At 37.6% G+C, this 16,195-nt stretch overlaps 1 protein-coding gene across 1 annotated transcript in view; it reads right to left on the reverse strand.

Moving 5' to 3' along the window:
- Positions 1-16,195, reverse strand: part of CPQ (carboxypeptidase Q) — a 163,726-nt gene that overhangs the window by 91,555 nt on the left and 55,976 nt on the right. Inside the window, 1 exon segment of the mRNA XM_037380938.1 lies at positions 12,550-12,757. Coding sequence (XP_037236835.1) covers positions 12,550-12,757 — 208 coding nt within the window.

Consider the following 16,195-nt stretch of genomic DNA (forward strand, 5'->3'; position numbering starts at 1 on the left):
CACTTCAAAAAGGGACTGAAGTAAACCAGATGGTGTGGATTACGTCTGGGGGAAGGTTGCTGGTTTATGATGGTAGGATGTGAGGGGAAGGGAGCTAGAAATTTGGCATCCTCACCAATGCAAACTTAGCACTGTAGTTCATTACCTGTAGTGGGGGTAGTGTTCCAGTGGTGAAGGACACAAAGACTGAAACAGAAGGTCACATCATGGTATCTTGAATTCACATTTGCTTTGTTTCTATAAATCCCTGATAGGTAGGTTATCTACAGAGTGTTTTTATTCATCACAATTAAATATTTTTGTGCCATTTATTATGCCTGTGAAAAAGCGATGCAGAATTATTTCATTCCTTTGCTCACAGTATGAGTCATTTTGCTATGCTACCATTTTTCCTTAATTTTTATTCTTTTCAAAAAGCATTAAAACAAAGAGTGTAAAAAAACTGGGGGAAAAGGCTAGTTAATTTCAGATCCCTTTTCCAAGGTTCAAAGATGACTGTGATAAACATTTTAGATTTATCACTTCTTAAAATATTGATCTTATGTACCGATACACACATCTAACTAATTCCAATTTCACCTGCAGAACAAAATCATTAAAGATGCATGTTTGTTAAACCCATACTAGAAAATCATTTTATTTTCTTCTAGAGGCAAAGGTTTGACTAATCCTGAGATACTGCAGAGAAAACGGAGAGTGCCCTAAAAAAAAAAAAAAAAAAAAAGGAAGTTCTTCACAGTAGTGTCTAGAAAACCTTAGATAAACTGAGGTTTCTTAATTACTAATTCAGTAGGTCAGCTTTAGAGCAATTGCACCGCATTATGGTAATTGTTTCAGATAAATAATTTTTGTGGATTATCTTCTGGTAGAGTTTACAACTGCAGCCAGTTCACCACAGAAGAGGGAGACAAAGATGTCTCTTATTCTACGCCACAAGAGATAAAGAGATGGATGCTTTGAGTTATACGATGGGTAAGACACACTACCTACTGTCACTACACCCACATCCCAGGTCAGTGTTGCATCCATACAGCAACCCGCTGTATTTATTCAACACAATGCAGATAATCCCTTGATCTCTAGTTCTGCTTCGTTCAACACCCCAGTTTTAAATTGGTATTAGCAATTATCATCCACATCACAATTAAATAGGTTGTTTCAGATAATGGAAAAGAAAAAAAAATATCAGTTCTCTGTTTCAAAGATTCAGCAAGAGATTTCTAAGTGCTCAAAGAAGAAAAATTAAATTATTGCAAATATGCTAGTATCATTTTGCACCACCCTGACAGAAGAAATTCTTATCTATTCCTAAAATGTACACACTTAAATTAAAATGCAATTATAGGCAAAGAAGATTCTTTCAAACCACTTAAACTGTATTTACAGCAATTTAAACAATTTCAATGCCACTAGATTTAAACAACTAAAAGCTAGCTTGCTTTCTTCAACTTCTTAGTGGCTTTCAAAGATCATCTTAATTAAATGCATTAAGTGATCCTCAGTTAAGCAGGGAAAGGTTTGTTTGGAATTTTTTTTTTGTTTTTCCTTTAAATATACACAGCTTTTCCCAATTACGGAAATAAATGTCTCCTATTAGAAAACAAAAATGAAATTTCCTTGTGTTTCCAACACAAACCTGGATTCCTCTATCCTTTAACAAAACTGAATTTAGCAGCAAGTGATTTAATTTGACCAACATGCAAATTATGTATTTTCCCATCTGTATATTATTGGCTGGATCTTAATTAGCTAACATTCATGCTTTGTGATATTGCAGAATCCTGTGCTGAAAGGTCACTAAAAGAGCTTTAAATAGGCTACATAGATAATTAGAAAAACAAAGCCGTCTCTTTAGTGCAGAGGCTTTTGAAACAAACTGCAGCAATTACAGCACGCTGAATGATGGAATGCTCTCTCAGGAGCCTGAGCTTTTTGCACTCAATGAAAGATTGTCTAGATGCCTCCATTCATCTCTGTACAAACACGTTCTTCAAGTGTGACCCTTCAACCCCCCAACTTGTGGATCTGTCTAAAACACGCTTGCTCACCAGGCACTACAGTTCTTCCAAGGAAAAGCTGGATGTCATCTCATTACTTTTATGCCACAATTTGTACCACACCTGCTAATTCCTAGTACTTTACAACTGTTCTCAGCAGTTACAGCAAGGACCCTGTTAGGAGCCACCCTGCCAGGGGCACACTGTACACTCAATTTCTGCTTCCTAAAGAAAAGCAGATCACATTTCAACCCGATGAGTATTAATGATTCCTATGAATTTGCCAAGATTATTCTGAACCACTCTCTCATCCAGAGTATTTAGTACTTTATCTTTGTGACCCTGCCAACACTTGGAATCACATTCTTTATTCCTTCACCCTGGTCCAGTCACCACCAGATTCAGAAGGTCAAATTAAAGTGCAACTGTGAACATCCTCCAAGGAGTTCTTAATTCACAGAAACCCTGTTACAGACAAATGAAAATGGAAGTAATCTGAGTATTAACCATTGCTGACTTTGTACAATGAATAATCTCAAGCATTCTGAAAAGCTTGCTGTGTATTTTGCAGGGGAAGTGAGGGCTGTTGCATTGATCTCTAGCAGGAAACTGTGTTTTTCATATAATCTAGAATATTATCCTTACTAATTTTGTTGAAATTTAATCAGCCTATCAAAGCTAGCTTATTTGTATTTCTTTATACTTAGCTTTATCTCTTCCCTGAAACTCAGCATTTAAATTTGTCTAGGCAATTTTAATTTAAACTACCAAATCAATGAAAAGTAAATGCACCATACTTAGTGGGTAAGGGTGCAATCCAATTATTTTGTCAAACTTATTTTAAGGTTGGAAACTTTAATGAATGAGAAAAAAATTGTCAGACTTGGGCTTGCTATAAATAGTCTTATTAACTATAGCCTATTTATATGCACAGCTGCAGTCTTCCAGAAAGACTTGCAGAACGTGTTAAGAGACAGTCAAATACAGTATCATCTGAACATTAATTCCAGCTAAGTGAACAGATCCCTGGAGCACTTTAGCATATAAACTGAGGTCAGTGGACCTCAGGCAGAAGTGGAGAACATAAATCCAAGACTTCAGGTTTACAATGCCAAGAAACAAAATCGTACAAGCAGAACAGACCACAAGCTGTAGTATCTGCTTTAAGATAAGACAGAGAGGAACGTATTTGTCAATAGTTCAAGATAGTTTTTCATTTCCTTCACAAAGAATCACGTAACCTTAGGTCCTCTTCCTGATCATTTGAAAGGGGAAAGAAGAGGATGGAGGACATCACGTTTTAGAGCTCAGTAATCACTCTCCTGGCAAGAAGCTGGATGACAGACATTTCCCATGTGGAATGGCAGAATATGCTCTTACTCTGCTGAGCAGCACGCCACAGAAGGTGGTGTCCTAAAACTATCATATGTATATATCTATATATATATATAGCTTACAGCAACAAATTCCATTACAGTGAAGGAATATTATTTCATTAAATATCTTCTCCCACAAGCAGCACGTTAAACTTGGCACACGGAGATGAGAAAAATATTTGTCCAGTTGACATCACTGAAAGCAGAAACTAAGCACAATGATCATTTGGACCAAGCACACAATTAAAAAATAAAGCCCAGAATTTTAAGCGATACAGAAGTACCGAGCCAGCATTAATATCCTTCTCTGCTGAGTTGAAATATTTAAAATACAAGGAAAATCCTACTTCTCTTTGCTTATATGCACTCTAGGAAAAAACAGTGATTTGGTACAATTTCCAAATGTTTCATCTTACATCATGATATTATTCCATTCAACCTCTATATGATAATGTATGTATGATTAGATGAACATAGGAGTTTTTTTCCGAGTAACTTACACCAGGACATTGTACACTGTTCTTGAGACTAATATTTCACAATGATGGCTGTAAATTCAAACACTGTGAGAGAAATCAGATGTCGAGGGACTATGTAACTACCAGAAAAATATGTATTTTAGTTTATTTTTGTTCAGATCTGTAAACCAATCTATGGAATAAATGACAGAACAAAAACTAGTGGGGAAAGGAAATGCAGACTTTGAGGAACATACTTTTCAGCACGTATAACAAAGCAAAACTACAGAACAAAATAAATTTTCTGTTAAAGACTCTGTAACATGGGGGTTTTTTTCTTTGCAACCTCAATAAAGAAGAAACTGGATCTCAGTCCTAAACACATAAATCAGTTGACTTTTCGAACAAGTACTACTGAACACAGTCAACCAGATGAATCGGGAGTTTGTCCAAAATTTCCATTTACCTGTTAGAATAAATCAGAATTGTATTTGTGCAAAATGAAATTCTAAATACATCGTGGTATACCATTGGTATAAGTACTGACAATATTTGAGAAACTCCATGAACAAAACTCGTTCTTTGATTTAATCAAGATTTAACAAGTTCTTTAGCATTTTATTAACAATTATTTTGGACAAATTTTACTGCTATAACGTGCTTTACAGAGTATTTTGCTTTGCCAAACTAGAATAAATATTATTGCATCAATGTGACTACATTTGCAAAAAAGCTACAAAGGCAAAGTGCAAGATCTTCACAGTCTCAGAAGCCTAGGGGACTCCTAGGCTGATGAAACTGTATAAAAAAACTACATAACAATGGTATTAAAAAAAAAGAACTAATTATATTTACGTTCTGAAGCATGTGCTAACAAAGCAAACCAAGCTATTGTGACAAATTTTCTTAAATATCATGCCAACTGTGGTCAGCTTACCGTTTTTACCATCTCTCCCCACTCCTTGCTCTCACAAAGCAGCAATGCAATGTGTGAAACCCTAACAAGTGTACCCACAATTCTGCAGCTGGTTCATTGTTTCTCAAGAATACTGTGTCTCTGCCCACTCAAACTATGAACTCCGCCAGGTATTCTGCTACCTCCTTGAGTAACCATCTCTCACAGCTGCTGCAACTGCACCTTTCTTAGAATAACATCTTGTCAGTATCTTAGTAGGACTGAGTAGAGACCAAGTTCTTTCCCCCTTTCACCTCAGCCCCAACCTGACCATTTTATATTTCACTGCTTTTAAGATTTTCCGGCCACTCCACTAGCAATGTTAGCTCAATCCACCATCTAAAATCTCAGTCAGATCTTCCTCCACATTAGTCCTGTGTGTGAGAACCTCTGAATGTGTATCAAACAGCCCTCTACATCCAACACACACACTCTCAGACATGCAGTTTTCCATTAGCTTTGCATGGAAAAAAGGTATTTTTTCAGCACTCCAATCATCGTTAGGGCAACAACTATCTTGGTAGTCCTCCTTGTGTTGTACATGTTTAAGCATACAGTCTGCACCTAACAAATACAAACACACTACTACAGCTATTTGACTATTTCTGCAGTGAATAAACTAATCCTTGAATTTGTTTTCAATTTGTTTTTAAACTAATCCTTGAATGCTTGGCACTAGTGTTTCTGGCACCTACTTATTCATAATGAAAAGTATGATATGGTTTCTTTCCTCCTTCCTCCTCAATATTGTGGGTTTTTACTTCATGCCTCAGGCAACTATCACATCTGCCAAACCCAGGACTACCCTTCAGACACTCTGGCGTATCAGAGTGCAAGAAAGATGCAGTGTAATTTTAGAAGATAACTTTTTCAATATGGAGAAAAAAAGCTTTCACAACCATTCTGTAAATCCTATGTGTATTTGTAAATTATTACTGAAATAAAATCCCACAGTAATTCTTTAAACTGCTCCGTGGGAGTAGAGACAAAGGAATGGGTGGGAGGAAAAAATATTACAGTGTATCTGCTTATACTCACATCATCAAAAGGATTACAAAACTGCATGCTTAGATAAATTTGCTCGCCAACAGCACAAGCACCCTAAACGTTACTTTTTCATTTGTAGTCTCACAATTTAGTTGGTTGCAGTTTAGGAAGTAGAGGATTTAAAACCCAACTGAACGCTCTGAAGACTAGCGCACAGAGAAAAGGTCTAGCAAGTAGCTTTGGGCAGATACCAGCCTGGATTCCAAAACAGATAGGAGCTGGGGTGGGCAGCCAGCTGTTGTGTATGTGGCAATATCTATGCCCAAGCTCAGGCGGAAGGCAGAATGCACACTGCCGGAGTTTACATCAGGAGAATCCAAACAGAACATGTATAAAAGGGTGACAGCAGCATTCAATTCCTCCAGACTCCGCTTGACTCTAGTGAGGAAGGCCACTTAGATGTCTCAACCCTTGTCACTGTCACCCTGGTGCTGCTGTAACACAGGATATCACCAGTTGCATGCCAGAACACTCTAAGAAGGGTCCTGCTCCCTGTGGAGACCAGGCGTTGATGGCAACTAAAGCTAATACATCTTTCCTTCATGTGGCAATAGCTCCCATGCAGTGACAGCTACTGTGCCTCAGCTGGCAAGAGGAGATCCCTTTCAAATAGCTGCTGACTGTGCTGACCCAGTGGAGTACATCCCTTGGCTCTGCTCTGGCATCACCAAGCTGAGACACACACCAATTTCAGGAGACTCCAAGACCAGCAGAGACTGCTACCACCCCGGCCCTCTCCTTCACTCTCAGCTGCCCGTTTATATATGTGATCTAGCCATTTTGAAAATATCTGAACATTGCAAAGGTCACATTACACCGGTGAACCTGACCTGGTGCCTTCCAGCAAAACTGTATCAGGAAAATAATTTTTTAAAACATCTAAGTTATTTTGAATCTTTCTTCCACTTATATACATTCACTTGTTCCACCAATATTTCAGACATATATTTTAAGTACTACAAAGATTTTTAACTGTTGCCCCTTAACCACATCAACCACATATATACAAATTACTTTTAAGATGTATTTGTTGCATACACAGATACTAAGGTTTCCAAAATACATGCCTACTTTAGGCTGCATTGGTCATTCAGAGTCAGAAGGCAAACTACTGCCAAGTTCTCCCTAGCACAACTAAATGCTTTCAGTCAGCTTTTGGGTTTTAAATGGGAAATTCAAGATTTGGGAGGTTTGCCAAGCCTTACACCGCAAATTTAGCATGCACTTTAGTCTTAAAATTTGGTAGGCTTTCTGGCAGTTAAAAAACAAAAAGGTCAAGTTACAAAGAAAAAAATTCCTCCATATCAGTTTCACATTAATTTGTTTTCGTCATGACAAGACCTCTGTTTAAGAACAAATGATGGCAATATTGCCACTCCCACAAGACACATTATAAAAAACAAACCCCCAAATTAATAGTGCAAAGTCCCGTTACTAATAAAACACACGTTTTTTTCAGCAAGTATCAATACAAAACCTTCAAAGAAAATACAACATTTCCTAACAATGCCAATGTTTCTAATTCACCCTTTCTCTTGTTTCTTTTTCACCATTTCTCTTTCTTCCTCTTCTTTCCCATCAGTTCACTATCACGAAGTAACAGGCTGGCACCCTCGAAACCCAATCTCTATAACAATCTCTTAAACTCTTTTCAATTCTCTTAAATTCTAGCAGTGACAGGCATCATCTTACAGTCACAGAAGAGAGGCTCACAGAAGTGCACTTTACAACATTTTGGAATGAATAGCAAAACAATCCACATGGAGAAAATGTGATAATGGAGCCATAACGTGATGGCACCAGGCTCTTAAAACATTTCTACTCAAAGCTCTATTGTATGCATGATAAAGTTTGAACATAGGGATATCTGGAAGCCACATCAAAGGGCTAATGGATAGACATTTTGTTAACATATGTAGAACTGATGCCAGGCCATAAAACAACATTATACCGAGTATTACACATCTTCAGAGAAGTCTTTCTTTTTTTTTTTTTTTTCCCTCCCCTGGGGCTGGGGGTCTTTTTTTCGTCTACAAATTATTTCTTCCCTTATGTGCATGAATGTCTAACAGGCTCAGAAGCCTGGACAATTTTCATGTTCTCTTGTTCCCTGGAGCTTTGCCCAGTACCACAAATTCCAAGACACGGCCAATTTTTGAAATAAGGAAAGGAAAAAGAATGAAAAAGTAAATAAGCTGCTATTTCCTTTGTAGAACAGGTTCTGTTACATCAATCACAAACTGGTAAAGAACATCACAATCTATTACCTTAGCATCTCTGTCACTCTTAGGTCATCCCTAGGACTGCTACTTTCAAAGTGCTGCCCAAACTTGGCTCAGAGCTACAGTAAATTCTTCAATGATTTGTTATGCCTGTGGTGTTCAAAATAGAGTAACTTTTCTAACGGTACATTTTGCAGATATGACACTCCATTAAAACAGGAGGCAAAAAAGCTGTGTTGAGTGAATTCCTGGAACAGCTCTTCAGGATTCCAAAAAAGCCACTTATGAGCTTCTCTGTTTCTTCTCTACAGTATTTATGCTAGATCACAGAATAATGAGCAACCATTAAATGTATGTACTTTGTAGGGCACTTAGAAAACAGTTTTCCCATCACTTAGTAACTCTAAGATAAGTGGAACAGCACTGCACACCAAGAAATGCACAGTATGGCAAAACACTGCAAGTCAGGCTTATAGAAGGGTTATATCTTTATCCACTTTGATACCTTTTCAGTTAATCAAGTATTTTGTGGTTCCATGTTTGGCATATTAGGTACACTGAAGCCAGACTAACAACAAACAGCTGTTATTTATAGCATTTCCCCAGAGATGGGAACGGTTGCTTCTGCACTTTAAGACCAATCATGTTACATCTGTATTAAAATGAGAGGATAAACACGTTTTTACTGCCAGCTCTGCCTAAATTTCAAATAAAACCCACGAGTTAACTTGTGAATTACTCAGTCAACCAATCTCCAGCACCAGCTTACACAGTTTAAATAAAGCATCTCACCAATACACAATACAGAACAAAAGGATGTTAACAGCATGGTCCCAGGTTCAACAGTGTGCTTCAAAACCTCCTCCACGATAAAAGTCAGGAATGGACTGCAGATGTCTAACCTGCAATAACCTAGACTTCAGCAGGCTCTGCTGCCATACCTTCCTCATTTCACAAACTCTTTGGCTCAACTGTCAGCAGTCATACACGATTAAATATGTTAAGTTCCACAACCTACAGGTTTTCCACTCTCCCTGCTGTCCTAAGCACTGTGAGAATGGGATCCCAAGCTCAGAGAGGCATCAAGCCATAGCATGTTTGGTCCTGTGCCTCCAATCTGCTTATATGAAGAAAAGCTTGATCTTGAACTCATTATCTTATAGGCACTGGCTCACTCCTTTGGGGATATATGGGTATTCAGACCTCAGCAGGCACTGAATGAGGACCTGCGGACTGAGAACAAGGCTGGTGGATGTCTCTGCTCAGATCATGCATGGTCATGCCCGCTCTGACATTAACAAGGGTCCTGTCTGGGGAGAGCAGCCTTTCACTAACTTAGAAGGGATAATACAAAGATAAACAGAACAGAAACACCGGTGAGACACTGAACTTTACTGACAGCATGACTAAACCCATTTCCTTTTCTGTTCAAATGCTTCCTACACCACCGGAAAATTTGGTAGTGCAAAGCTTAAACTTACAGTAGGTTTCAAAGTCCATTTTTCTTAATTGGAGCAATTGATACTAAAGCATTTGCTTACTGCTGCTGGCTGGTCAAACAGAAAGGATAAAGGAGAGGAGAAATCTGAAGTGTCAGGGGTTAACTTTTCAAAAGTACCTGTGTGCCTTGGGTGCAGAGCTGCGGCAAAAAGCAACAAGACTGCTGCACCCATGCCATATCATCGCTTCTGAAGATGAAAGCATCCCTGAGAGCTCAATGCTTCACAAAGCAGTAATTGCATTTCTTTTACTGCTTTAAGTTATTCAGAAATGTAAATGTGTTGAAGTTAAGCATAGGTGCCTAAACAAAGGTTTGCACATTTGACAATTCTGAGGATCAATTCTGATGATATATCAAACATTTCTTGCAATAGCAAAACAAAGCATGTATTACAAGACTTTAAGAACACTAAGCCTAAAATACAGCAAACTTTTAGGAAAATATGTCAGAAGTATGTTAACTACTTTCTTTCAGTTTTCCTTAATATTTTGCTACTTTTTCTTCCCCACCCATTGCTATATGCAAGAATCCACACAAAGCACTTGGGAAAATTACTTAAAAAGGAGGAACTGGACTGGACATGCTACATGATGGTCAATTAAAAAACTAAAAATGGAAAAAAGGTAAGAAAAAACTGTAAATTTTTTTCTCATAATAATATGCTTTTATATGCACAATAATATATCTCATAACAATATGCTCATAATAATAATGCTTTCAACAGATAAAATTTTCAAACAAATATTTTGGTTCTTGGTGATTATCTTTAATAAACATGCTAAAATCTCACAGGAGGAATTAATGAGTTATTTATAAATCAAGCAATATATTAAATTCTGGTCAATATACAGATGAGCATAAACATGCCTAATGTGCAGTTACATCTAAAACTGTATCACTTCTCACCAGACTTCTTTAGTATCCTACAGCGATCCTCATTTTTAATTAAGTTGTGGTTTTTTAAGTAGCAATTTGCTGCAATACCTGTGACCAGTCATGTTTCACAGACTTCAGCTTCATTTCAAACTGTTTTGCTTTAGACCTTTGTAACAGCAATACCACCCGCTGCTGATTTCTCACCCAGAGTTCAGAGATCCAGATTTGCTTTTATTTCAATTCAAAACTTACACTGAAATTTTGGCCCATGGAAATGGCACCTTTCTATTCCCCTGGATTTGTACTGCATTTTGAAACACTTTGGCATAAAAGGTATTGTAAGAGTTTGGGTCGGTCTGCAATGTATTTCATTGCCTAAATAGCTAGCTGGTTCCCATTTTTACCGGAGTAACGCAGTGGAATGAGTGTGGTGAAGCATCCATTAAGGCTTCCAGAGGAACTGAGTACTAAAAAACCTAAACATTCACTTGTTTTATTTTTCTGTTTCTTGGTTACATTTTCAAAGTGTGTCCACTACCACTCCCATTAACATCAGCAGGGGGCTTGTAAATAAGTCTTTACCCAGTGTTTCAAAAAACTGAGCTTCTCAGTGGAAGAAGTGATCCCAATCCATTTCATTACTTAAAGAAACAGAGCAAGACAGCAAAAAGAAAATCAAGTATAGACAAGCACCTTAACACATCTTTGAAGGTTACATTTGGACGCTTCATAACCTCAATTGAAATGTCGATTTTTTCTATACCAAACATAACTCAGGAAAGATAGCCTACTGGCTGGTTAGAAGCATGGCTAAAAATTCAGGTGACAAAATTAAATTAACTGTACCCTAATTAAGAAATTGGGGCATTGTCTTTAACTTGGTAAATAGGTGTTTCATGAAGCCAGACTCAGAGGTGTGGGCAATGTAAGTGAATCAGCCATGTGGGTAGTTACTTTTACTTTTTCCCTGCCCAGCGATCAAGCTTCTGAAACCATACATTCGTTCTAACACTGAGGATCAACAGACATCATAAGCCAGCCCTACAGAACTACCACCTCACAAAAGATGAAATCTTTTAAGAGCTATGCCTCATTTAAAGGACAGAGATAGTCATTCTTATTTTCCATTGAAGTTAGAAAACTACAACGTTTGGAAAAGAATCATGGCTGAGCAGATGTACTCTAGCAGCAATTTCTAGTGCTGCTGTAATTGAGGTTGCATGAGCATTTTGACAATAAACCATACTGCCAGAAAAATCATTCCGTGTTGTAATCTGACATAGAAGACCTCATACCAAGCACAAACTGTTCAGCACCATGAATTCAGTTTGTATGATTTTTGGCTAAGAGGTTGGAAGAAAAGAGAAAGCAAGAAGAAAATTCTTAAAATGGAAGCCAACAATTTAGGATTAACTAGTGTTCAAACAGAATTTGCAGATACTTTTTAGCACAGATGGTTTCTTTCTCCAAACTAACACACATACAACTCCTGCTAAAGACAGCAATGATTTTCAACAGAATAAACATCTTCTAAAAAGCTAAGCTGACATCCTGCATTCACTTTTATATTGAGGAAAAACTCAGGCAAACAATTTTATTTCCAGACAGCAGAACCTGGTTTACTTGCCTGATCAAGAAACCACTTGAAGAATATTAGCAGAATAATAAGCAAACCCCAAGCACAAATGATTACGGCAACCTTAACCTACTGCTTGTTATTTAAAACAATAACCATATTCGTTCCAGTGCTAGGATTTCACTTCTGCTTACATACAAGCTTTGTGAGCCTATGCAGATGGTACTATTTAAAGTGAGCTTTAAGCCAAGGAAACAAAAAGGAGAAGGTTAAATTGTATACAGTTTAGATGAATTTCCTGTTCTTGGTAATCCTTACAGTTTTCTAAAATATATTCTAGTATGTTAGAACTGAGCCTGGTGGTTTCAAACCTGCTACCTGAAAAAGACTGAAAAGCTGAGATGTCTGAAATGTAGAAGAGTAGGTGAATAAGAGTTACTCGTTTGAGGGATTTCTTAGGAAGGGTTGTTCTTTGGGCTTTTGTTATTCAAAAATATGGGGGGGAAAAAAAGTAAGTTTCTTTTTCTATATTCTCACTCACTTGCTCTGGGTACTTGCTTCCAACTATCTCTGCCACAGTGTTAAAGGAAGGAGAGTCTGGATAGGTCTTAGCACCCATCTTCAGGTGCACAACAATCTTAGTGCCCCGGAAAGACATTCGTGACATCATTTCAGCATCTTCCACAGAGATACAAGCAGTGGGAATCCGGGGCACATCACGCTGGTAATTCTGCCACCCAGTATGTGGGCTGTGAAAAGAAAAATAAAAACACAATGTTAACAGCAGCTCCATAAGTTATTATAATTATTACAGAATTATTAAAAAGAACACTTTCTCTAGCATCCCCAGCAGACTCTCAGAAAGAATACAGTAATGATTTTTTAATAAACCTTCTGATAAAAAACATCAGGTGTTTTTACACCAATCAGAATATCTTACTGTTAACATTCTCTATGTCTGGAAAGCTAGTCTGTGTCAGGTCTATTTAGGTCATTGTTCTCACTAGACTCAAGATTTCAACCACTACCTGTAGATGAAAGAACTAAAAAACAAACCACCAACCCCAACAATTGTTACACAAATTACGCAAAGAAGAAAAATATGCACCACCAGATGTAAGGCTTCAGTGTCTTCAATTTCTGAATAGCTATGCCTTGTGAAAATAAAAAAAAAGGGGTGGGGGGGAAACCCGAAACATAATCACAAAGTTCCTCTGACATTTGCAGTGCAATATGGAGCGACTTCTTTCCTCTCAGAAAGCTTCAGACTGTTTCATGACTATTTAAAGCAATTATTTGCCTTCCAGAGGCTCCTTCTACCACCGCTGTGTGCAGAGCTAACTGGAGTGAGTGACTCCACATCTGATTTAATGGACAAGTTCCTTAGTAAGTCCCTTCAATGTTTTTTTCACATTTGGCCATTATTTACATATTTCTTATTTTCCAGTGCTTCTGTTGAGATCTTGGGATCTGACTTACAGAAGTACTGAGCATTACAGCTGCAGCTGAAGTCAACAGTTTTAAAGTCACGTTGTATATAAAGCCTGATACGGCAGGAAAAAAAAAACAAACCACGTGTGGGGAAAAAAGAGAAATCAGGATCTAAATCTATGCTCAACTTCACTGATACTCCCAATATTAAATCATTCTCTGCCTCCATTTCCCACTTGCAAAATGGGAATAAAAATGCTTTTTGTTTCACAGACAGGAAAAAAAGGGGGATAAAAATACTCTTTGTTTCAAGAGGAGAGACTCAATGGATACTTGAGAACAATTCTGATACCACAATAATGATCAGAAATCAGTTGGTATACAATGCAACATCCTAAATCCTAAAATAAGCTTAGAACTGCACATTGAATATTAGGGTAAACTGAGTAAGCAGATCTCCAGTATTGGCCATCCTCTGCAGTAAATCTGTAAGCTAAAATAATACATTTGCAACCCTTTATTTCAGTCTGCTTTGTAATTCCCATGTTTCAGTCACTACTCAAGAGGTGTTTTCAAAATACATACAATATTTAGCCATCTGAGGCTTCTTCAATATTCTTCTATGCTATTTGTCTCAGTTACTAAATTCTGACTTTATCAGCGAAATGCCAGTGAATTAAGTTTCCGAAGGAAATCTCTAAAGCTCAATCATATCTTTGCCTACATGCTACCCTATGAGAAACTGTTAAGAGTTGAAGCTTTCAAACCAGATTACAGACATTCTTCACATCAGCTGTTACAAATTTTAATGTTATTTATCCATATATTGATAACAGAATCACAGAATGGTTGCAATTGGCAGGGACCTCTGGAGGTCATCTGGTCCAACCTCCCTGCTCAAACAGGGCCACCCAGAGCCAGCTGCCCAGAACCATGTCCAGTATGTGAAATTCATCACCTATGAGCCTACTTACAGCAGCAGACACATATTGTTATACATTTAAATAAACATTTTTAAAAAAATTGGGGATTTTTAAGTCTTCTAAACTAGAAAAAGCCACTTAATTCCTGGAGGAGACGTGGTGAGGAAAGAGAAATCCACATTGTAAGGATATAGATTAGGTAAACTGGGAGAGATAAGTCAATTCTATTTGTTTAGAGGAATAAATCCTTCTCAACAACAACAGGTCATATTGTAATCAATAACATAACCCACAGAGTAGATAAGTATAAACGTTTATTTGAAAAGAAAATACTAAAAATCAGTTACCGTGGTCTTAAGGGAGCTTATTCAGAGTGTAGACAGATCTGTGTACTAGGTGGCAATATTTTAGGAAATTATTGTTCACAGTTGTTTATAGTTGAAGATCACACAAATGCCGGTGCCTCTTCTCATCAGCTTTGCAGTTCAGGTGACCCATAGCTCACCTTCAAAATAACAGCTACCCTGGTACTCAGAATCTCTTGTGCCACATAATGCTGAGCAGGATAAACTCACACAGACTTATAAATTCAGATATTTTTTTTCCTCTTTGTCCTTTGGTAGGGGGTAAGCCCTCCTTGCCCTCACTTCTACACTATGAAAATTTGCTGCGTAGGTTTAATATTTCTTGGAGTAAATGGGGATATACCTAGCATGTTAACCAGGAGACTTTCCAAAAATACAAACACTATACAAAAAAAAAAATTATGAGAATTTCATGTATTAGTGTTCAAAAAATCCCCTACATTCAACAACAGAGCAGAAACAGTTCCTGCTCATTTTAAATTAATCTATTCACCTGTGTCTTCTGACAAGATGTCTTAGTACTAACACGCCATGTACACTGAACTGCAGTAATTCAAGTTTTATCACTGATTTCACTCTCGCTATTTCCCAGATGCTCAAGAAAAAAAAAAAAAACAACAAACAAACAACTATAACTGTATTTGTTCTTCCAATATAAGTACCAATTACATTTCTTTCAGATGCTCAATCCCGACGCTCCACCACAACTGTGAATAAACCTTCTGACAACCCACCGAGATGAATGTATGCTTACACACCCTAAATGAATGAACACTTGCAGGTACAAAATTAATCCCAGCTAGCCCAAAAAAATAAACCTTGAATTAACCTGGTAGTCCTGCCTTTTTATGCTCATACTACTATTTTGCCAAGATTATAAAGATAAACCCGACTACCCAAATTAAGACATTTTGGCACAGGCAGGCAGAGCCAGCAACTGTTCAGATAACGGGACCTGAAGGGAATGGATGACTGTCCAAATGATGGCTACAAAAAGGGAAATAGACCCTAAGCATTACCAATACAAAGGCACAAGGCAATACCACAGTACTGTACATTCCCAGTGCTACAAGATGAACTCACATAGAAAACATTAGTGGCAGACACTAAGTGTCCTGAGGTATACCTGATTAAAGTTTACATGCATGCAAAACACACCATGTGTTAAGCATATCTATATAACAGATTGCTTAAGTGTCAGAGTACATAAAAAAAATTCTGTGTAAATGAGCCCCCTTTTATGCAGAGATAACCAAAAACTGAAAAGGCTGATGACCATATGGCAAGACCTGAGCAAGAATTAACTGAACGAAATGGAAATTACTAGCAGACTCTGTGTGTAACAAACGAAGAGGGAGAGAAGAGTCATGAGTTTGGCTCAAAACAGGGCGAAGAGGATGCAGCTCAGGAGAAAACATTTTGGTACTAGTGGAAAAAGAAGATTTATTTTTTTAACTGAGCCTGAATA

The sequence above is a fragment of the Falco rusticolus genome, chromosome 3 (genome assembly GCF_015220075.1).
Source record: "Falco rusticolus isolate bFalRus1 chromosome 3, bFalRus1.pri, whole genome shotgun sequence".
NCBI classification, from domain to species: Eukaryota; Metazoa; Chordata; class Aves; order Falconiformes; family Falconidae; genus Falco; species Falco rusticolus.